The sequence below is a fragment of the Amblyraja radiata genome, chromosome 19, assembly GCF_010909765.2.
Source record: "Amblyraja radiata isolate CabotCenter1 chromosome 19, sAmbRad1.1.pri, whole genome shotgun sequence".
NCBI classification, from domain to species: domain Eukaryota; kingdom Metazoa; phylum Chordata; class Chondrichthyes; order Rajiformes; family Rajidae; genus Amblyraja; species Amblyraja radiata.
The window spans coordinates 10,679,141-10,703,840 of NC_045974.1; the positions used below are offsets into that span (position 1 = coordinate 10,679,141).

A 24,700-nucleotide genomic window follows, 5' to 3' on the forward strand; every position below is an offset into this window, starting at 1 on the left:
AACTAGAGGTATTGACGGTGATATGGAGAGATATGGAACAAATGGATGAAAGATGTGCATAAAAAATTAAAAGTAATAATGATCAAGGGAAAGTAGAGCCCACAATGGCCCATTGTTGGCTGTGAGCTAGGTGATAACGAGTTATGCAGACATGTGGTATGCTTGTTTCATCAGCCAGAGCATTGAGTCAGGAAGTAATGTTGCAGCTCTATAGGACTTTGGTTAGGCCGCTTTTGGAGTATTGCGTGCAGCTCTAATCACCCCATATACAAGAAGAATGTGGAGGCTTTGAAGAAGGTGCAAAAAAGGTTTCCCAGAATGCTGCCTGAATTACAAGGTATTAGACAAACTTGGATTGTTTTCTCTGGAGTGTCAGAGGCTGGGATGAGACCTGATAGAAGTTTATAAAATGAAGAGGGGCATCGATAGGATAGACACAGGGTGAAAATGTCACAGACTAGAGGGCATTGTTTTAAGGTGAGTGGGGAAAAGTTTAAAGGAGATGTGTGGGACAAGATTTTTTTTTACACAGAAGGTGGTGGTGGGTGCCTGGAACATACTTGGCAGGGGTGGTCACAGTGGAGGCGGGTAAGCTTAGTGGCATTTAAGAGGTTTTTAGATAAGCACATGGATATGCAGGGGATAGAGGGATATGGATCATATGTAGGCAGAGGAGATTAGTTTAACTTGGCACCATGTTTGGCCTGGACATTGTGAGTCAAAAGACCTGTTTCTGTGCTGTTCTGTTCTATGTTCTACAAAACATATCTTAGCTATCTGATCTTTGTTTTAACTCACATCATACTGAACATATAGACATAAAATGCTGGAGTAACTCAATGGGACAGGCAGCATCTCTGGAAAGAGATTGAATGGGTGAAGAGGAAAAATTGTCACCACTTTCACCGAAAACTTTTCAACATGTTTAAAACTTTGCGGCAGTCGCCTGTAGTCGCACAAACAATCGCCTAAGTGGGGCAGGCCCATAATAGTAAATTCTCTATCCTCATTTATCATTATATGACAATGTGAATATTTACACAACTGCAGCAGGAGCCATGAAGGTGCAACAAAGGGCAGCTGAAGAAGGGTTTCCAGCCAGAATACAAAACATTCTGCTCTGAAAACATTTTCACCCTCTGAGGGAAAAGGTTGCCCCTCAGGTTCCTATTAAATCTTTCCCCACTCACCTAAAACCTATGTCAATTTATCTCCATAATGCCAGCCAAAGAGTCATACAGCATGGAAACAGGCCCTTCAGCCCAACTCACCTACACTAACCCACCTGCCTGCGTTTGCCCCATATCCCTCTGAACCAATCCTATCCATGTACCTATCTAAATGTTTCTTAAACATTGCCATAGTACCTGCCTCAACTACCTCCTCCGGCAGCTCATTCCATACACCCAACCACCCTTTGTGTGAAAAAGTTACCCCACAGGTTCCTATTAAATCTTTCCTCTGGACACCTCTGGTTCTCGATTCCCCTACTCTGGGCAGGAAACAAGCCCACCAAATCTATTCCTGTCATGATTTTGTACACCTCTATAAGATCCCCTCATCCTCCTGTTCTCCAAGGAACAGTATCCCAGCCTGCTCAATCTCTCCATATCGCCACACAGAAAAGCCCAACCAAACAGATAACGTCTTAAGTAAATGTGTCATTTGGATAAGAACATGTCCCAACTGTGCAACAATTTCTCAGTACTACAAAGTATTAACACAGAACATAATACTGTACAGCATGAGGAGAGGCCCTTCAGCCCACAATGCCTGTGCTGAACCTGATGCCAAGTTAAAGTAATCTAGTTTGCAAAGAAGAGTTTGCAGTCAAATCTAGAGAACTAATTTGGAGAAGTGAGGTTTTGATTGAAGAACTCTTCCTCTCATTATTCGTGGGCTACTTTTTCTCCTGGTATTGTCACCCCCTCAGTGTTCCCAGCTGATTCAAGTAATCATTCTTACAAGGCAGCTTCTACTTAAAATTCTCATTAAACTGTAAAATATTGGCTCTGCACATTCACGCTAATCGCGTACAAAATGAGGGAAAAGGGGATTTTCTTTGGATGTACTGCATAAATGTACTGCACAAATCTCCCCATAGTGTTTAGAATTATCCCAGAAGACCAATGTATCCTGCATTCGATCCACCGAATGATTATAATCAGCAAGAAACATTGAGATGAAGTATTAACAGTCAAGTACAAATGAGGCCAATGCTCGCAGAATTATTCCAACAACATTTTAGTAATATTCCATTTCACAAGTCGACATTAAGTTTCCCCGTTTTTATAAACTGGTTACTGCATAAGCTGTACTCAATGGGAATCTGGACATTTCCTCATCTAAATGGAGGTAATTGGCAAACGGAGACCATCTGGAGAGGTTGGTCACCTATCCATGTTCTCCTGGGGATCAGGAGGACAGGTCAGGATCCCAATCCTTGTCAGTATTGTGGTCAGAATCCCGACCTGAAAAGTCGCCTATCCAAGTTTTCCAGGGATGCAGCCTGACCTGTTGTTACTCCAGCATTTTGTATCTTACCTTGGTAAACCAGCATCTTCAGTTCCTCGTTTCTACACTGGAGAGGTCCCTATTCAGGAGACTGGAGCCCCATGATTCAATCCATTATCTCGTCCTTCACTGCCACTAAGCCTTCTTAGAGACACTCAGAAAGAAGACAAAAAAAGGGGGATGGGGAGAAAATATCTAGAACTGGAACCATGCACTGAATTCATTCATTCCCTCAAGGACAACTAGAAAGTGTTTAAAAATCTCAAGATGAACCCAACTTGTGTTGAACCACAGTTCTGAAGGATATATTAGGAGATGTCATACAGCATGGAATCCAGCCCTTTGGCCCAACTTGCGCATGCCGATCAAGATGCCCCACCTGCACTAATCCTACCTGCCCGTGTTTGGCCCATCATCATCCAATACCTAATAAAAGTCTGATCGTGTACGTGTGGATTTGTGTGTGTATATGTGGTTGCCTTTACATCTTCGCAAAAACACTACGCAGTAACGATAACATTTTTACATGTTCCAATTGAAATATTTCCCCTCGAGGCTGAGATCACCTTCACTAAACATTTTATGCTTTATTTCATGACATTACTGACTCAACTTTAAAAAAGTCAAAAGATTTTGAATTTAAAATGACCAGCTTCAACTGATGATGTCACAATGGCTCTGCTAGCAGTGATCACCTTCACTGAAGATTTCATCCTATATTCCACGTTATTCGTGATTAAAGCTTTAAAAATGCCAACTTTCACAAGATCTTTACATATTCTGATCCACATTTTTACCCTTTCGGCAGAGACCACCTTCACTGAACATTTTATGCTTTATTTCTCGACATTACTGATTAAAGTTTAAAAAAATCAAAAGACTTTGAATTTAAAAAGATCAGCTTAGCTTCAACTGATGACGTCACAATGGCTCGGCTGGCAGTGATCAGCTTCACTGAAGATTTCATCCTATATTTCACGTTATTCGCGAATAGAGATTTAAAAATGCCAACTTTCACAAGATTTTTACTGTTAAAATCATTCCTGACAGCTTCCAACACACTTCAATACAATGTTGCGACACAGGAACACTGAACTTCTCACCTCACAGGAGGGAGGGAGTAAATTGCTATTGCAACATGCAGGGGCAAATGCAATTGGAAATTTTATTAAAGCCCACTGCTGAGGGAGGCAGGAGAGTGCTGGAATCTTACATTCGGGAACGGCTTGAGTTGGAGGACAACGCCTCCCGTGGGTGCGTTGGGTAGTGAACAGGTGCGTTGGGGACTTGGTCTAGTATCCCTCTAACCTTTCATATTCACGTGCGGTTCCAAACGTCTTTAAATGTTATCGTACCAAGTAGTGAACAAAATTTTAGTTTAGTTTAATTTATTATTGTCGAGCGTACGAAGGTACAGTGAAAAGCTATTTTGTTGCGTGCTATCCGGTCAGTGTAGTTGACACCAAGAACAATGGTTGAGATTTCACAGAGTTGACCGTAGAGAGAGCATTCATTGCATGTGCATCTTTGCCATTCAGATGTCATTGTCGTGTGGTGCAGTGGTTCTGCCACACTCAATTGTCCAGATACTGCTTGAGATGCACTATCCTCATCCGTTGTTGTTGGGATGCTGTCAGAATGCCAAGCAGTGCTCCCTGCGTCAAGCCTAAAGTCTCAGTTTATCCCACTGTGTGCTAAAAACAAGTTCCAAGCCTCTGGAACGACGCCAGACTCGCAAGGACTTCCCCGAACATCAAACTATTCCATTACACCGCACACAAGTGTCACTGCCAGAGTGGCCACATGCATCATCTCATCTGCTGCCAAGGAAGGATATATTAAAGCTTCTCGCCACATGATACAGTTTGGCAGAAAATGTGAATTCCCAAGTCTAACACAAGGCATCGAACAGTCATTCAATTCCAGCTGATGTTTTAACATTGAGAGCTTTAGTTGGACACAGCTTTTCGCATGCTACTATTTGGCAGCCCTTCACAAAATCTCCACTGGCGTTGGGCCAGGAGGTCTTGCAAATTACCAAATCGACTTCACAACACGATTCTCTCTGCACTTTGTGAAAGACAATGTTGCTAGACGGGAGTCCGTGGTAGCAGAATCGAGCAAGATTTAAGGGCGGCACGGTGGCGCAGCAGTAGAGTTGCTGCCTTCCCGAGACACGGGTTCGATCCTGACTGCCCCTGCTGTCTGCACGGAGTTTGCACGTTCTCCCTGTGACTGCGTGGGTTTTCACCCGGTGCTCCGGTTTCCTCCCACATTCCAAAGACGTGCGGGTTTGTAGGTTAATTGGCTTCTGTAAAATTGTAAATTGTCCCTAGTGTATAGGATAGTGCTAGTGTATGGGGTGATCGCTGGTCGGCGTGGACTCGGTGGGCTGATGGGCCTGTTTCCCCGCTGTATCTCCAGGGTCTAAAGTAAATCTACATTTTTATTTCCTTTGCACTTGGCCTGTGAATTCATTAAAACTAGGATGTTCAATGCTACGATGCCACTAGGTGGATTTTTTTTTGCATTGCAATTATCACTTTGCAAATAAAGGAAAATAAACCCGGCAGAATTTTAATGCAAACCTCTGGGATGTTTTGTGGCGCTTCTTGCTTGTTTTTTTTCTCTGCCTCAAGTCCCATCTTTACTCTGCCTCCCCGTTCCTTAACACCTCATCCTGGTAGAGTAGCTGCCTTACAGCACCAGGGACCCAGGTTCGATCCTGACTACGGGTGCTGTCTGTGTGGAGTTTGCACGTTCTCCCTGTGACCGCGTGGGCTTCCTCTGGTTTCCTTCCACATCTCAAAGACATGCAGGTTTGTACGTTAATTGGCCTTTTTAAAATTAGCCCGCGTGTGTAGGGAGTCGATGAGAAAGTGGGATAACATAGAATTACTTTGGAAGTGTAATCAACGGTTGGCATGGACTTCATGTTTCCATGCTGTATCTCTGAACTAAACTATATTGTGATCATATTTCAAAACTACTCATCGCTTGCAGCTTTGTTGTGACTTGCTGACTGAAATATCCCAAGATTATGTTTTCATTTTAGAGATAGTGTGAAAACAGGCCCTTCGGCCTACCAAGTCCACGCTGACCAGCAATCCCCCATACACTTGTTCTATCCTACACGCGAGGGACATTTTATTTTTACAAAAGCCAATTAACCTACAAACCTGCATGTCTTTGGAATGTGGGAGGAAACCCGGAGCACCCGGAGAAATCCCACGCGGTCACGGGGAGAACGTACAAAATCCGTACAGACGGCAGCCGTAGTCAGGGTTGAACCCGGGTCTCTGGCGCCGTAAGGCAGCAACAACTCTACCGCTGCGCTACTGTGCCACCCCATGTTCTGTTACTCAGTCTTCAAAGTCACTGCAATGCAGCTTCAAAAAGGGACAAGGCTTCTGACTGCAGCCAGATGACATTACCTGATTACAAGCCAATAATGGTCACATCAGATGACTATTCATTCAGAGGCAGGAACGTTTACACTTCCTCTCAGATAGTGAGAAATTGAAGCTTCTATAATTGTTCCAGGTTCAGTCATAGAATACAGCATGGAAATAGGCCCTTCAGACCAACTTGCCCACACCGATCAACATATCCCATCTATACTAGTCCCACCTGCCTGCATTTGGCCCATTTCCCTCTAAACCTGTCCTACCCGTACCTATCTAAACGGCTCTTGAATGTTGTGATAATACCTGCCTCAACTACCTCCTCTGGCAGCTCGTTCCATACACCCACCACCCCTTGTATGAAAATGTTACCCTGCAGGTTCCTATTAAATCTCCGCCCCCTCCCCTTAAACCTAAGGTGGTTCCTCTGGTTCCCGATTCCCCAACTCCATGAAAAGATTGGGTTCATTTTCGCTATCTATTCCTCTCTTGATTTCAAACACGTCTATAAGAAGAGTTTATTCTTTCTCCAAATTGGCACCACAAACCTTTCTTCTGTAAAACACACCAGCCATTCACAATGTTCCATTGTTTTACGCTTTACCTCTGGTTTTAACAAAGCATTTTTTATTTTTTCAGCTGCTCCTTCCAGCCACGTTAATTCTGCAACTCTATTTCTCCTCACCACAGGTGCCATTATTACACCTGCCTTTGGTGCTGACAAGTCAGTTTCATAAGTTAATCACGTCTCAATACCCTGATAGCTGTCACACACCCAAGAATCACGGTATTGTTAAGCAGAACCTTGTTTCTTTTTACGCCAACCTCACTGATTGTACCTGTCACTCCTAGTGAAAACTCTGTGGTCTTGTGGCTTTCCAAACACGATTACTTGGTGCGCAGGTAATTCCATGGACAACTTAATTGTAAGATGTCACTTTACATTAAGGGCACCAAATGATATAATTAGGGGGCTCCTTTGCTAGGGTTTAAATCTATTGGTGCTGTTTCAGTATTTTGCTCATTCACAGTTCCAGGTGGCCCTGTGATCCTATTCCATCATGCCCAAAGAGATGCTCAACTGCACCTTCCAAGCAAACCCTGACCACATACCAGATGAAAGAGCTTCAGGAAATGTTCTAACGCTCACAGCCAAACATAGTCAGGGCAGCAGAGTGGCACAGAGGGTGGAGTTGCTGTCTCATAGAGCTAAAGACCCGGGCTCAGGTCACAAGGACACGTTCACAAGTTGTAGGAGTAGAATTAGGCCCATTGAGTCTACTCCGCCATTCAATCATTGCTGATTCTCCCCAAAATCCTTAACACCCGCTCTAATCAAGAATTTGTCTAATCTCTGCTTTAAAAATATCCACTGACTTGGCCTCCACAGCCATTTGTGGCAATGAGTTCCACAGATTACCCTCTGACTAAAGAAACTCCTCCTCACCTTCTTTCAAAAAGAGCGCCCTTTAATTCTGAGGTCATGACCTCTGGTCCTAGACTCCCCCACCAGTGGAAACATCCTCTCCACATCCACTCTATCTATGCCTTTCATTATTCTGTAAGTTTCAATGAGGTCCTCCCTCAACCTTCTAAACTCCAGTGAGTAGAGGCCCAGGGCTGCCATGCGCTCATCATATGCTAACCCACTCATTCCTGGAATCATTCTTGTAAACCTCCTCTGGACCCTCTCATCCTTCATCAGATATGGGGCCCAATACAGACAGCAGCCGTAGTCAGGATCGAACCCGGGTCTCTGGCGCTGTAAGGCAGCAGCTCCACAGTCGGGTGCCACCTTGCCGCCATGTTCTTTAACCTCAGCACTATTTTCTAACACTATTCTTCTATTTCTTCATTCCTTTAATGTCTAGGAATTTATCCAACTCCATTATAAAATGAAAACAATGCTGAATGTTTTACCTGCCTCTAATAACCCATTTGTCTCTATTTCTATGGAACCATTGGGAGGGATTTGGCGACTAACTGAACTCAAACTGAATAAAATAGATTTTTACATTTTAATTATAATCCGGATTGGTGGCCAAATCCAAGTTTTGTTTCAGTTTCAAAGTTTGCCAAGCTGTTACTGTTGCATATAACATGCCTCAGACACAATCAATGTTCCAGGGGATAGGAAAAAAACCATTTTATAACAGCTTGATAGAATGCTTGATCACATAATGCGATACTAAGCAATGAAGATTTTTCACTGTACCTCAGTACATATGACAATAAACTAAACTAAACTGTGGGAGACATGACTAAATGGTGCCATTTAAACAGTGTACGGAAAAGCACCCAAAAAATTCCAGGCTCATTTAGTTCATGTTCATAAGTTCTAGGAGCAGAATTAGGCCATTCGGCCCATGGAAATATTAGTATATTATAGGTGTCACAATTTTCTAAAAGTAGGCACATTTTACCATGTGAGGCACAACATTCATTATTGATTATGACATATAATTATGACATCATTAATTGAATTATGCATATATGTATTGTAATTGACATATCACTTACGTAGGAGCTGAACTAGGCCATGCGGCCCATCAAGTCTACTCCACCATTCAATCATGGCTGATCTATCTTTTGGTCTCTGCTGTGGAGTGTACAGGCAGATCTTTATCACTGCTCCTGACCTAGATTGTGTACCAGCCCATTGGTACTCTGGAGAAGGGGGGGTGAAAGGAAAACTGTTTCTGATCTTTGAGTTAGGAATTAAATTGAAACTCAGTGTAAAAAAAAAAAATAAATAAAAAATTGATTACAGCTCGGCATTTAATACAATCATCCCCTCCAAGCTGGTTACCAAACTCGCAGAACTGGGTCTCTGCGCATCCCTCTGCAATTGGATCCTCGATTCACAGACCACAGGCTGTTCGAATTGGTGGAAAGGTGTCAGCCTCGATAACAATCAGCACGGGAGCACCTCAAGGCTGCGTGCTCAGCCCCCTGCTGTACTCACTCTATACTCATGACTGCATATCCGGTCATAATGCGAACACCATCATCCTACTGCACTCCAGGGAATAGAGTCCCGGCCAGTTCAACCTCTTCCTATAGCTCAGGCCCTTAAGCCCTGGCAGTGCATGCAGTACTATTGGAAAGTAATATTCTGCTTATTGTAAAGAGAGCTACTCTGCCTAAAATACCTTAACATATACAGTACAAATACAATCCTTATTAAATTAACCTACCTATTATCAGCAGTCACTGTATTTAATCATGAGCTACATATTTTCCATCACAAAATTTCCACGGAAATTTTTACTAGCGGAATCAAAGGTTAGGGGAGAATAAGTGTTCGGCACGGACTAGAAGGGCCGAGTTGGCCTGTTTCCGTGCTGTAATTGTTATATGGTTATATGGTTATGGGGAGAAGGCAGGCACGGGTTATTGATTGTGGATGATCAGCCATGATCACAATGAATGGCGTTGCTGGCTCCTTTCTATGTTTTTTATGTTAATAGCCAATTCTTTCACACAGACCAGACTCCCCACCACTGACTCCATCTACACTACCTGCTGCCTTGGGAAAGCAGCCAACATAATCAAAGACCTTTCCCAGCCCGATCATTCTTTCTCCCCACCAATATTTGGCCGAAGATATAGAAGCTTGAACGCGTGCTCCACCAGACTCAGAAACGGCTTCTTCCCCTCTGTTATTAGATTTCTATATGGTCTTTCCATAAGCCAGGATACAGACCTGATTCTCCAACCTATCTAACCGTGGACAATAGACTCTAGCACTGTTACACTACAATGCTGAGAACCTATATTCTGTACTCCGTATCTTTCTTTTCACTCTACCTATTGTACTTGAGTTTGGCTTAATTCATGCTTAGTTTTATCTGATTTGATAGGTCAAATGTTTGCAAACAAATCTTCTCACTCCTGTTGAGTCACTGAACAGACTCAAAGCTGAGTTGGTGAATTTTTGGTCCACAGGGTAATAATTACAGATACCATAGAGTTATACAGTACGGAAACAGGCTTTTTGGCCTAACTCGTCCATGCAGACCACGATGCCCCACCTACACTAGTCCCATTTCCCCTTGTTTGGTCCAGATCCTTCGAAACCTTTCCTATTCATATACGTCTCCAAGTGTCTTTTAACTGCTGTGGAGTATTATCTGATTTCATGGGAGAGTATGCAAATAAAGCTTTTCACTGTACCTCAGTACACATGACAATAATGAATCTAAACCTTCACCAAATCGGTGGCGCAGCGGTAGAGTTGCTGCCTTACAGAGACCGGGTTCGATCCTGACTACGGGTGCTGTCTGAACAAAGCTTGTACGTTCTCCCTGTGACCGAGTGGGTTTTTTCCGGGTGCTTGGGATTCCTCCCACTCCAAAGATGTACAGGTTTGTAGGTTAATTGGCCTGTAAAAAGTCGTAAATTGTCCCCGGTTTGTAGCGTACAAGGGGATCGTTGGTTAGCATGGACTCGGTGGGCCGAAGGGCTTGTTCCCGTGGTGTATCTCAAAAGTCTATCTCTAAAGTCAAAAATTTGCCTCTTTTTTCCCCCCAATCTGATGCCATCTTAATTTCCTAGGTTAGCTACACATTGTTTTTCTTTCCATCGAGCCTTTATTTTAATTGCGTAAAGCTGGCTGCTCTGCCACTTACATTAGCAAAGGCGTCCAATATTTATACTGGCAAAAATTCCAAAGATCCAAGTCAGGCCCCACTGACAGTAATTACCAGGAAATCAATTCCAGCCCTTTAATTAATAGTGAGACTGCCAATATCAGGGAGGTTGTTTCGTACTGACTGGCAACGCAAACAAAAGTTCAAGGTTAAAATTAAACTCAAATATAAAACGCAATTAAATCTTGGAAAGCGTTCAACTGCTAAATCCTTAAAATTCCCCACTTATCCAATCCCATGATTAGTGCTCTGTACAGTCTCTACTGCATGGAACTGGACTCCGTGTGACTACGCTCATAAGACATAGAAGCAGAGTCAGGCCATTCGGCCCATTGAGTCTGCTCCGCCATTCGGTCATGGCTGATCTATTTTTCCCTCTCAACACCATTCTCCTGCCTTCTCCCCATAATCTTTCATGCCCTTATGAATCAAGAAACTACACATCTCTGCTTTGCAAGACTCCAAAGATGTACAGATTTGTAGGTTAATTGGCTTAGATAAAATTGTAAATTGTCCCTCAGTGTGTAGGATAGTGCTAGTGTCTGTGGTGATCACTGGGTTGTGCGGACTCAATGGGCCGAAGGGCCCGTTTCCATGCTGTATCACGAAAGTCTAAAGTCTTAAAATACCCGATGGCTTGGTCTCCACAGACGTCTGCGGCAATGATTTCCACAGATCACCACCTTCCGGCTAAATTCCTCTTCATCATCTCTCTAAAGGTACATCCTTTTATTCTGAGGCAGTGCCCTCTGGTCCTGAACTCCCCCACTACTGGAAACATCCTTTCCACGTCCACTCTATCCAGGCCTTCCACGTGTTGGTGAAAGCCTCATGCATGTACACAGATGCCGTGTTTAGCTCTCCATGGAAGTAGTACTCCACAGAGTTAGACTCCGCTACTTTGCACCGAATGGCAATGCACTGTAAATGATCTCCCGTGGATATGTGCCAGCTCTCATAATTACAGATATCATTAATTATATCTATCGTTATAAGTGCGTACTCTCCCCCACTCCCTCTCACACACACACACAAATATCATGCCAAGATGGGACACGTGGTCTACAGTGCTTGCCAGAAGATATCTGGATCAGGCTTTGCCTTCGATATCGATGGCGGCACGGTGGCGCTGCGGTAGAGTTGCAGCCTTTCAGCGCCAGAGACCCGGGTTCGATCCTGTCTACGGGTGCTGTCTGTAGGTGTTTGCACGTTCCCCCCTCGACCACGTGGGTTTTCTCCAGGATCTCCGGTTTCCTCCCACACTCCAAAGACACACAGGTTTGTTGGTTAATTGGCTTGGTATAATTGTAAATTGTCCCTAGTCTGTGCAGGGCAGTGTAAGTGTGCGGGGATCGCTGGTTGGCGCAGGCTCGGTGGATGTGATCAGGATTGAACCCGGGTTTCTGGTGCTGTAAGGCAGCAACTCTGCCGCTGTTCCACCGGGCTGCCCTTTCTCTGCATCTGGATCGAAATATGATTCAAAAATGGCAAAGAATTTGCAGGGTGCCATTTATAAATTGATCAGGTCAAGTAGAAATCGATGCAAAATGACTGGCTTTCTTTGTGGCTCAAGAATATTTTGTTTCCTTGTTTGTTCCTTTATTATTGTCACGTGTACCAAACTACAATGAAATGCTTTGGTCTGCGTGCTGTCAAATCTATGCACTAATACAACTGAGCTGTCCATGGTACAAAGCAAAAGGATAAAGTGTACAGCATTTAGTGCAAAGATATAACATTGAAGTCCGATTAAAGACGGTTCAAAGGTCTCCAGTGAGGTAGATGGGAGGTCAGGACCACACTCTAGCTGGTGAGAGGTCGGATCGGTTGCCTGATAACAGCTGGGAAGAAACTGTCCCTGAATCTGGAGGAGTATGTTTTCTAAATGTGTAGGAAGGCACTGCAGATGCTGGTTTAAACCGAAGATAGACACAGAAAGCTGGAGTAACCCATCTCTGGAGAAAAGGAATAGGTGACATTTTGGGTCGAGTCTAAAGAAGGGTCTCGACCTGAAACGTCACCTATTCCTTTTCTCCGGGGATGCTGCCTGACCCGCTGAGTTACTCCAGCTTTTTATTTTTATCTTTGGTATGTATTTTCAAACTCTTACCTCCAGGTTCAGGAACAGTTGCTCTGCAGCTTTTAACACCACAAAACACATTTGAAGCAAAGAAAATAGAGAGAGAATAAAAGAGACAGACAGAGAGAAAAACTGTTGATTCACAAAGTGCCCTGTGTTAACAAAGGGCACAAAGTGCTGGAGTAACTCAGCGGGCGGGTCAGGTAGCATCTCTGAAGAACATAGATAGGTGACGTTTCAGGTCGGGACCCTTCATCAGACTCCATAAGGTCATTAATGTAAAGAGTCGACTGCTTTTCTCCCTCCATAGAGACCTGCTGAGTGTTTCAAATATTTTCTGTTTTTGATAAAGGCAAAGATATTTGGGGGAGGGGGTGGGGTAATTGGGTCATTAAAACATCAATGCATACACATGTAAAGTTAAAAGCCATAGGCATAACTTAAAACCAAACTGGTTCAAATATGATACCTGCTACACCTTACCAATGCATTACTATCTGCGCAGTCTTAATTGAAGATCTGATTGACGCAGGAACAAAGTATGAAACATAATTTGGTCACAGAGAATAGATCAGAGGTACACAATGGCACTTTTCTCTTCATTTAATTAGATACTTCCTGAATGATGAAAGGCCTAAATAGAGTGGATGTGGAGGGGATGTTTCCACTAGTGTGTGAGTCTAGGACCAGAGGGCACAACCTCAGAATAAAAGGACCTACCTTTAGAATGGAGATGAGGAGGCAATTATTTCACCAGAGGGTGGTGAATCTGTGAAATTCATTGCCACAGATGGTGGTGGAGGCCAAGTCATTGGGTATTTTTAAAAGCAGTGGTTGATAGGTTCTTGAAGGGCATTAAAGGTTATGGGGAAAAACCCCTTATGGAGTTGTTAGGCAAAAAATAGATCAGCCATGATTGAATGGCGGGGCAGACTCGATGGGCTGCTCCTATGTCTTATACCTGATGTCGATTTTGTAAGGATGAGAAAGCAGTTGTCTCACAGTGAAAATTAATTTAGATGTCCCTTGTCACCAAGGACTCTTTATCTGATCAGCTGCCATTTCCAGGCCAGCAGATGTAACAAGTTAATGCACCTTAAGTCCCTGCCGCAGAAAAGAATCCATCAAAATAGAGAATAACACTGGCTTTAAAAATAAAGCCAGAAACACAAATAATAAGTTCATTTGCGACCAAGCCCACTGGGACACGATGAGCTATCGAACGTGAGAATTCAGTGGCTTGAACTGTTCGGAGTAATCGACAAATTTTGACCTCTTTTCAACAAGAAAATCTTCCATAAACTTACGTTCATTGATCTTCTGACTTTGGAAGCAGTAAAACTCCTTATGTGTAATCAGGTTGGGCAGACCTCTGAACAGGCTTCGACACAACTTGCATTCAAAGATAGTGTCCACCTCTTTCAGTAAAAGATGCTTCAATTGTGTGGTTCCTGTGGGCACAAAACCTCGAGTCAAGTACGTTTCATTGTCATTTGTACTGAATTGGAACAGTGACATTCTTACTTGAAGCAGCATAACACGCCTCTAAACACCATACTTAAGAGACAACATCCATAATAAATAATAGATAACAGATAATCTCAATAACCTATATCCTTAAAATACCACCTGCAGTCAATAAAACTTAAATAAAGATTTCCTTGAGTTTTGCATTTAATTTTTGTTTATTATTTTCTGGTCTTTTTATAAAAATCAGCAAGAATTTACTTTTAATTGGAGACTTGTTTAAACAAGCACAAAGTGTGCCTGGGGAAATTATCACAATGAACCAGCTAATTGTTCGCTGCTGCATCAGCTTGCACCAATTTGAACATCTCCTTAAAATAGCCAGTTACATTATCAAGAGAGACAAAAGGTACTGCAGATGCTGGAGTCTTGATCAAAACACAAAGTGCTGGAGTAACGCAGCAGGTCAGGCAGCATCTGTGGAGGGCAATACTAGAGGGCATAAGGTAAGGTGAGAGGGGCAAAGATTAGAGGAGATGTGCAGTGTGGTGAGTGTTTAAAGCGCACTGCCAGGGTTGGTGGTGGAGGCAGATGCAATAGTGGCATTTAAGCTGAAGAAGAGTAGATGGGTTCCGACCAGGAACATAACCTGTTCCTTTTCTCCAGAGATGCTGCTTGACCCGCAGGTTTGCTCCAGCACTTTGTGTCTATCAGTGGTATTTAAGAGACTTTTGGATGGGCATATGGATACGCAGGGAGTGGAGGGATATGGATTACATGCAGGAAGATCAATGTTGGTCTTGCATCATGTTCGGTGAAGACATTGTGGGCCGAAGGACCTGTTCTTGTTCTATGTTCTATGGGGTGTTTCAGGTTGGGACCCTTCTTCAGACTATCATTATCAAAAGACTGTACTGGGGCCATGGAAAGTAAGGACCGTGATAAAAGTTAAACTAAGCATTCAACATGTGACAGCAATTTAGTTATGTTTGAGTTGCAGATAATAATAGGGTTCTGACACTGATTTCAATCCCTGACAATTCCACAGGTGTGCTTCAGTAATCTAACCAGAAACACAATCACTGGCACTTATGGCATGCTTAGTTTTATTTTTATCATGGCTTAAGAAAAAAATCGTCCATAAAGGTCAGTTATAGAGATCAGGTGCCATTATGTAGAGAAGGGGTGATGAACCCGTGGCCTCCGAGCCCAATGCGGCCCGCGAAGGGGTCCGATCAGGCCCGCGGGATGATTTCCCCGATGCCAGAGCGGGCTGCAGCTGTCCGCTGTGCCCGATCGGACTGCGATCGCGGCGCAATCCGGCACGCATGAAGTCGCATTTTGCCCGTGACCTAAAATGAGTTTGACACTCCCTGACGTAGAGGAACACTTTTTACACTGCAGTTTCAGCAAAACACAAGGGTCAAGACTGTTTTAATGTCATACGTCCCAGATAGGACAATGACATTTTTACTTGCAGGAGCACAACAGAAAATAGGTAAACATAGTACACTGTAAACAATATAATAAACGAGGAGGAAAAAGGTATGCATCAAAGACAGTTCTTAGTACGTCAACTTTTACCTGTTCGGAAGCACTCAATGATTTGCTGAATTCCTGATTTTGACGTCGGAAGCTGTTGTTGTAACAAGGGAGGATCACCTATTTCCTGAACATAGGCTGGAAAATGTACAAACAAACAAAAGCTTTAGAGATCAAGTTATCATGGTCTCTTACACTTAATTTAGACCAAATCAGTATCACATCCAGGGTTAAAAATTAAATGATGCTGTGGGGGTACATTGCAACAAACCTCCCAATTTATTTGTATAAATTCATCTGCTGGTTCCACCAGATATCTGCATTGCATTAAGTTGGCAGAAGTATTTTCCCACAGCCCCACAGTGTCCTCGTATGCCTGCTGTTTATTGTTTAGTTTAGTTAAGAGACAGAGTGCAGAAACAGGCCCTTCAGCCCAAGTCCACACTCACCAGCGATCCCCGCACACTAACACTATCCTACACACACCACTAGGGACAATTTACAATATTACCAAGCTAATTAGCCTACAAACCCGTACGCCTTTGGAGTGTGGGAGGAAACCGGAGCACCTGGAGAAAACCCACGCAGGTCACGGGGAGAACTAACTAACTCCATACAGACAGCGCCGTAACCAGGATCGAACCTGGGTTCTCTGGGGCCGTAAGGCAGCAACTCTACCACTGTGCCGCCCTTGTTTAACGTTAAAATAAACTGGCCTCAAGCACCATTAATGAAACTATTACTGCTAATAGATTTCCCCATAGTTTTGCGTACAATATGTTAGATGTTATAATGCTTCTTAATAATAGAAATGCAATGCTATATAGTTACTGCTGAGATGAAATAGTTTTAGGCCAAACATCTCGTTTAAGGCCCTATAATCTTAGTGCAGGAGAAGAAACATGAAATAAATGTTTAAGAAGGAACTGCAGATGCTGGAATTTCGAAGGTAGACAAAAATGCTGGAGAAACTCAGTGGGTGAGGCAGCATCTATGGAGCGAAGGAAATAGGCAACGTTTCGGGCCGAAACCCTTCTTCAGACTGAAATGTTATTTCCTTCATGAAGCTGCAAACTGGTAAGTAGTTGTAAATGTTTGTCCTCATATTTATAGAACAAAGTAGTTGGTTTAGTAGTCAGTTCAGAGATATACAACATGGAAACAGGCCCTTTGGCCCACCGAGTCCATGTCGGCCTGTGATCATCTGTTCACACTAGTTCTATGTTATCCCACTTTCCCATCCACGTCCTGCACACTAGGGGCAATTTAGAGGCCAATTAACCTGGTAACCTGCATGTCTTTGGGATGTGGGAGGAAACCGGAGCACCCAGAGGAAATCCACGCAGTCACAGGTTGAATGTACAAACTTCATTCACCCTGACAGCACCCGAGGTCAGGATCAAACACGGGTCTCTGGTGCTGTGAGGCAGCAGCTCTACCAGTTGCGAGCGATACTGTGTCACCAAAATAAACCACATGGATCATTACTGCTAAATGTCTCATTATAAAACATCTCCCTGCAATAATACTGTCACTGGGGATACCAGTGGATTTAAGCCAATTATGCTTTGTTAGAGGGAAAGGAGTTACATAGATATTGGATCGTGCTTTCCACACCTGCACTGCTTTTGTTATTAACAGCTAATAGGGCTGTTATTGCTGCCCAAGATCACCATCCAAGATAGCACAGCCTCCTAACTATTATTATGCAGTTGTTGTGCACATTTCAACAGTGTCTTGAGCAGCATTTAGCATCATTTAGGGCTGTACGGTGGCGCAGTGCTAGAGTTTCTGCCTTGCTGCATCAGGGACCCGGATTCGGTCCTGAATACGGGTCCTGTCTATACAGAGTTTGTACGATCTCCCTGTGACCACGTGGGTTTTCTCTGGGAGCTCCAGTTTCCCCCTGCACTCCAAAGACGTACAAGTTTGTAGGTTATTTGGCTTTGATAAAGACAATAGACAATAGGTGCAGGAGTAGGCCAGTCGGCCCTTCGAGCCAGCACCGCCATTCAATGTGATCATGGCTGATCATCCCCAATCAGTTCCTGCCTTCTCTCCATGTCCCCTGACTCCGCTATTTTTAAGAGCCCTATCTAGCTCTCTCTTGAAAGTATCCAGAGAACCTGCCTCCACCGCCCTCTGAGGCAGAGAATTCCACAGACTCACCACTCTCTGTGAGAAAAAGCGTTTCCTCGTCTCCGTTCTAAAATGGCTTACTCCTTATTCTTAAACTGTGGCCCCTGGTTCTGGATAAGATTCTTGATTAGAACAGGTGTCAAGGGTTATGGGGAGAAGGCAGGAAAATGGGATTAGGAGGCGGAGATCAGCCATGATTGAATGGCGGAGTAGACTCGATGGGCCGAATGGCCTAAATCTAGTCCTGCAACTTGTAAACTTGTGAAATTGTAAATTGTCCATAATGTGAAGGATAGTGCTAGCATTCGGGGATCGCTGGTCGGTCCGGACTCAGTGGGCTGAAGGACTGGTTTCCATGTTGTATCTCTAAACTAAACTTATCCTACCAGGGTAAAGATCAGATGATTCTAATGATGGAGAACTTCCCCCGATTGCCAATTTAAGCAGGGAATTTATTAGCAAAGAGTTTGACAGTACCTTGTCCACAGCAGCCATAGTGGTGGATATCCGTCTGGCAACATTTGTCCTTCAATGGTGTTTTTTGAGCCCGCATCTTATTCTCTTCGATGTCTGATTCAATCTGATTATTGTACTATCAAGAGCAAGGTGGGAGAGAAGATGTTACAAACCACAAAATAATGTATCACATGTAGATATTGAAATACATCGATGAAAGCACTCATTTCTCATATTTCTCAGTGCTTTTACTTTGGGTAGTAATATTCTCAGCAGAATACAAGGACCAAGCACAGTGGTGCAGCGGTAGAGTTGCTGCCTTACAGAGCCAGAGACCTGGGTTTGATCCTGACTACGTGGGCTCTCTGTTCGGGGACAGTACGCTCTCCCCGTGACCGCGTGGGTTTTCCCCGGGTGCTCTGGTTTTCCACAAAGGCCTGCAGGTTTGTACTTTAATTGGCTTTTGTAAAAAAAATGGCCGTAAATCTCCGATTTCGAATCAGGGAAAACTCGGGAGAACTCTTGGAATGAACTCGTGCCGTGGGACAGGGCTTTAAAACAGCAGCATTAAAGGCGTAATTCATAATGTGATAGGAGCTGAATTAGGGCCATTCGGCCCATCAAATCCACACCGCCGTTCAATCATGACTGATCTTCCTTTCCCCCTCAACCCCATTCTCCTGCCTTCTCCTCATAACCCCTGACACCCGCACTAATCAAGAATCTATCTATCTCTGCCTTAAAAAATATCCATTGACTTGGCCTCCAATGAATTCCACAGATTCACCACCACTAGGTCCACTGGCTCACTAGGGTTTTGATTTCTTGTGCTCCATTGACAAATAGTACTGCTGAAATATAGTCAACGTTTACACAGTAACCTAGCCCTTTCACAAAATTGATAAGAAAAAGAGAAATTTTAATTTAATTAAAAATAAATTCAATGGAGGAACCGGTTTTAAATGTGGATGTACAGTATTATCTCTCTGTTTAATGATCCCCTTGTACCTGGGATAGAAGCCTCCTCAATTATAGACAGGGAAGATTGAATCTCAGCCACGAGGGACATTTGAGCTTGCAATGGGTAGATTTCTCTTGCCTGCGGTGTTATAAATAGACTTCCAAGTTAATTATCCGAGGAAGTTTTCCCATGATCCGTATAACATGGAACTCACTGCATGAGTTTATTTTAGTTTAGAGATACAGCGATGGAACAGGCCCTTCAGCCCACCGTGTCCGTGCCGACCAGCGATCACCCAAACACCAGTTCAATCCTATACACCAGGGATAATTTACAGAAGCCAATTCACCTACAAACCTGCTAGTTTTTGGAGTGTGGGAGGAAACCGGAGCACTCGGTGAAAACCCGCCCGGCCACAGGGAGTGCGTACAAACTCCGTACACACGGCACCTATACTATAGTCAGAATCGAACCCAAGTCTCTGGCGCGGTGAGGCAGCAACTCTAACTCTGTGCCACTGTGTGAGTGTTGAGCACTAAGTGACTTCACAGCACTATATTTGAACCCAGAGCAAGGGGTTAATTGCACCTTATTCTCATCTTTCAACGACTCAGTTTCCAACAGGGCGGCACACTTGCCACAACTGGTAGAGCAGATGTCTCACAACATCAGAAACCTGACCTCGGGTGCTGTCTGTGTGGAGTTTGCACATTCTCCCTGTGGGTATTCCCCTGGGCGCTCTGGTTTCCACCCACATCCCAACGACCTGAGTGTTGGGGGGTTATTTGGCTGTAAAATCCCCCCAAGTGCTCAAGTGAGTGGTAGAATCTGGGATAGTTGTCTGGAATGTAGAGCGAATGAGGACACGTACATGGATAGGACGGGTTTGGAGGGATTTGGGGCAACTGCAGGCAGGTGGGACTAGAATAGATGGGACATGTTGGCGGGTGTGGGCAAGTTGGACCGAGGGGCCTGTTTCCACGCTGTTTGACTCTAAGACTCTAATAGAAAGTAAGATTAATGTAGGATTAGTGTAAAGGGGGATCATGGACTTGTTGGGCCGAAGGGTCTGCTTCAATGCTGTATGTCTTTATGATTCCATGTTCTTCTTCTTCTTCATTTTTCAGACATTTGTGCCTTGCTCTGTGAAGCACTGTACCACAGCAGATGGGCCTGAATCACCCCAGGTGCCGTCATGCCTCCACTAGTTTGCCCCTTACTTTCATGACTTTGATGGAAAAAACAGCAAACAATCCCAGTTAGATTAGAGTGCAGAGAATGTACAAGCTAGAAAAACCTCATCGTGTCCAGACTCGGTACAAAATGCCCTTGATCACCACACATGATCCCCACACTAAGATCTGCCGCTGGTCATGTTATAACACCTGATTTTAACATTTAGTTTCGCTTATTGGCACGAGGTACAGTGAAAAGCAATTTTGTTGAGTGCTAACCAGTCAATGGATAGACTATGTTGCTGAACTCTCATCGGAGAGAAGAAGGGTCTCAACCCGAAAAGCCACCCATTCCTTCTGTCCAGAGATGCTGCCTGAGTTATTCCAGCATTTTGTGTCTACCAGTGGATAGACTATACAGGATTACAATCGAGCCGTCCACAGTGCATAGATACATGATAAAGGGAATAATGTTTAGTACAAGATAAAGTCCGAATCAAGATAGTCCGAGGGTCTCCAATGGGGTAGATAGTTGCTCAGGGCTGCTCTCTAGCGGGTAAGAGGATGGTTCAGTCGCCTGATAACAGCTGGGAAGAAACTGTCCCTGAATCTGGAGGTGTGTGTTTTCACACTTCTGTACCTCTTGCCCCATGGGAGAGGGGAGAAGAGGGAGTGACCGGTGTGAGACTGCTCCTTGATTATGCTGCTGGCCCTGCCGAGACAGTGTGCAGGGTAGAGAGAGTCCATGGAAGGGAGGTTGGTTGGTGTGATGGTCTGGGCTACGTCCACAACTTGTGCTTACCTGACTTCGCTTCCGCAGTGCGGCATTTGCTCTCTCCATCGTCACAAGGCAGCAGATTTCTTTCACAGATCTGCGGACAAACGGTCAAATAAAAAGTCAATAAGTCGTTCCGGTGGCGGCTTTAGGGCAGATCATAAGAGATAGGATAGAATTAGGCCATTCAGCCCATCAAGTCTACTCTGCCATTCAATCATGGCTGATCCATCTCACCCCATTCTCCTGCCTTCTCCCCATAGCCTCTGACACCCGTACTGATCAAGTTTGATTAAACTCTGTTCAAAGGCTTAAGGGACTGTCCCACTGTACGAGGTAATTCAAGAGTTCTCCCGAGTTTCCCCTGATTCGAACTCGGAGAATTACGGTAATAGCCGCTCGTAGGTACTCGGGGCTCTCGTGGACATTTTTCAAAGTTGAAAAAACTTCACAAGCTTACCGCGTTTCCCCAAGTACCTGCCGTTAGCGTTACGAGCCGCCAAGAGACGTCCCGAGCTCCGACGTACCCGCTACATATATTCTACGTACTTACCACGAGTTTGATTTTTTTTTTAAACTCAGGAGAGCTCTTGGGTAAACTCGTATAGTGGGACAGGCCCTTTACACAAAAGACATTACAACATTACAAAAACAATCATATTTTGAGAAGCACACGAAAGTCTTAAACCAACTCTCAAAAATATTAGTTTACTAGTTTAGTTTATTGCCGTGTGTGCTGAAGTGCAGCGAAAATAAACATCACAGTCAAGGCCTGAGCTATAGGGAGAGGTTGAGCAGGCTGGGACTATTCCTTGGAGCACACAAGGATAAAGGGTGATCTTATGGAGGTGTATAAAATCATGTGAGCAATAGATTGGATAGACACACTGAGTATCTTGCCCAGAGTAGAGAACCAGAGCACATTGGTTGAAGGTGATGGGGGGAAAATGTAATAAGAACCTGAGGGGTCACTATTTCACACAAAGGGTGGTGGGCATATGGAACAGGCTACCAGAGGAGGTAGTTGAGGCAGGGACTACTGCAATATTTAATAAACAATTCAAAAGGTACATGGATAGGACAGATGTAGAGGGATATGGGCCAAACACAGGCAGTGTTGACTAGTGTAGATGGGACATGTTGGTCTGTGTGGGCAAGTTGGGCCAAAGGGCCTGTTTCCACACTATACGACTCTATAACTTAGAAAAAGAGAGAAATGTACAGCACATGAGCAGGCCCTTCAGCCCACAATGTCTATTCTAAACATAATGCCACGATAAACTAACCTCATCTGCCTGCGTATGATCCATATCCCTCCATTCCCTGCATATCAATGTGACCATCTAAAAGCCTCTTAAACGCCACTGTCGTGGCTGACTCCACTATCACCTCTGGCTGTACATTTCAGGCACTCACCACTCCCTGTCCTTCAGCACACAATGTCTCTACTTCCTTAGAAGGCTTAGCATGTTCGGCATGTGCCCAACAGCTCTCACTAACTTCTACAGATGCATCGTAGATAGCATTTTATCGGGATGTATCACAGCACAGTTTGGGAACAGCTCCATCCATGATCGCAATTGTGGAAGGAGCCCAAATCATCGCACGAACCAGCCTCCCTTCCAGTGACAGGTGAGCCATGGTGGAACAGTTAGCTTTCAACAGCCTCAAACTGTTCAAGTACTTGGTTGGAAACGCATGCGTTAAAAGATTAAAGACATCATCTTTCAAGAACCTAAAATCACACATTAAGTGGTGAGGTCGGAAATAAGCCGCATCTCTGGAGAACGTGGTTAGGTGACGTTTCGGGTCGGGACCCTTCTTCAGACTTGAACTCAGCCCCCACTGGAAGCGTCGCCTATTCTTGTTCTCCAGAGATGCTGCTTGATCCGCTGAGTTACTCAAGCACTTTTATGTCCTTTTGTATTGTAAACCGGCATCTGTGGAGTTCCTTGTTTCTACTCTCTAGGTCTGAACATGCCCACAGTCTCTGAGCTAAAGCGACTGACTTCCTGCACACGCTCTGTGAGGATGAGTCCTCCCATCAGTGGTCAATGCAGAACCATACGCAGTGTCAGTAATATCTCCTCGATAGTGCAGCACTGAGAAGTACCTGCATGATTTAAAGTGGCCACACGAGGGAGCCATTTACTGCAAATGTCACAGCTCACAAGACAGCAACAATTACCTCCAAACCTCACAAATAAACCAGTCTGTTTGTTTTTTTCATCCTTTTTGTTATTTTTAGCATTTGTTTAAAGTTTGTTTTAATGTTCTTCTGTTTGTCTTATGTGGGGGTCGGGTGAAATTTTTTTTCAAGTTCTTACCTTCCCGGAGATGTGATCAATTTTCGGATCGCATTCTCCGGGCTCTGGGGCCAACCATCTCTGGAGCTGAAAGCCGCCTCGGACTGTCGTGAGCCCCACCGCGAGGCACGGACATAACATCGGAGCGGATCCCTTGCCTGGGATCGCTCCCACCACAGCCTGCGGAATTGCCATCAAGGGTTCGCAGTCTCAGGAGAGGCCAGTCAGGAGCTCCAACGCCACAGAAGGTTCGTCCAGCCCCGACGCGAAGTTTGATCGCCCGGCATGCGGGAGCTGACATTCCCCCGATGCAGGAGCTGAACGCCTCGACGCGGAGGGCCCGAATGCCGCCGTCAACGGGGGGCCTCGAGGCCCCCGACCAAGGAAGAACAACAAGGGAAGGACCTGAGCTTTATTTTTGCCTTCCATCACAGTGAGGAATGTGTAGGAGTCACTGTGATGGATGTGTATGTTAAAATGTGTTCTCTGTGTCTGTTGCTTTTTTAAATTGTATGACTGACCCGGCCAGTGAATTTCACTACACCAATTTGTGTATGTGACAATAAATGAACTTATGAACTTATCGTGTTACAGGGTCAGTATGCTGCAGTACTTAAGAATTTAATTGTTCCGTTATTGGTACATATGACAATTAAACATGACATGGATAGGACAGGTTTAGAGGGATATGGGCCAAACATAGGCAAGTGGGACTGGTGTAGAGGGAATTGGGTAGATGGGACATGTTGGCCAGTTTGGACAAGTTGGGCCGAAGGTAGACACAAAATGCAGGAGCAACTCAGTGGGACCAGCAGCATTTCTAGAGAGAAGGAATGGATGAGGTTTCGGATCGAGACCCTTCTTCAGACAGAGAGTCAGGGGAGAGAGAGTCCAGAGATATGGAAGGATAAGGTGTGAAAACTACAGATCAAAGCAGATGTTGATCAGGAAATGTAGAGTGGTTCATTGTTGGCTGAGGGGAAGGTGACAACGAGGCATACAAACAGTAAAATCAATCAGAAGGACAGTAGTCGGACAACTAGGGTGGGGGAGAGACGGAGAGAGAGGGAAAGTAAGGGAGCTGGAGAAATCAATATTCATCCCGCTGGGTGTAAGCTGCCCAAGCAAAATATGGTGCTGTCTGGGCCGAAGGGCCTGTTTCCACATTGTAAGACTCTATGACTCCATGGGATACTGAGTTGGATGATCAGCCATGATCATATTGAATG

At 44.4% G+C, this 24,700-nt stretch overlaps 1 protein-coding gene across 1 annotated transcript in view; it reads right to left on the reverse strand.

Annotated features, from left to right (window-relative positions):
- znf800 (zinc finger protein 800) overlaps window positions 1-24,700 on the reverse strand; it is an 87,803-nt gene that overhangs the window by 12,089 nt on the left and 51,014 nt on the right. Inside the window, exons 2-5 of the mRNA XM_033037646.1 lie at window positions 21,193-21,262; window positions 18,276-18,390; window positions 15,702-15,797; window positions 13,958-14,101 (exon numbers count right to left, since the gene is read on the reverse strand). Of these exons, the coding sequence (XP_032893537.1) occupies window positions 13,958-14,101; window positions 15,702-15,797; window positions 18,276-18,390; window positions 21,193-21,231 (394 nt within the window). The 5' untranslated portion in view covers window positions 21,232-21,262. The remainder of the gene's footprint in view (window positions 1-13,957; window positions 14,102-15,701; window positions 15,798-18,275; window positions 18,391-21,192; window positions 21,263-24,700) is intronic.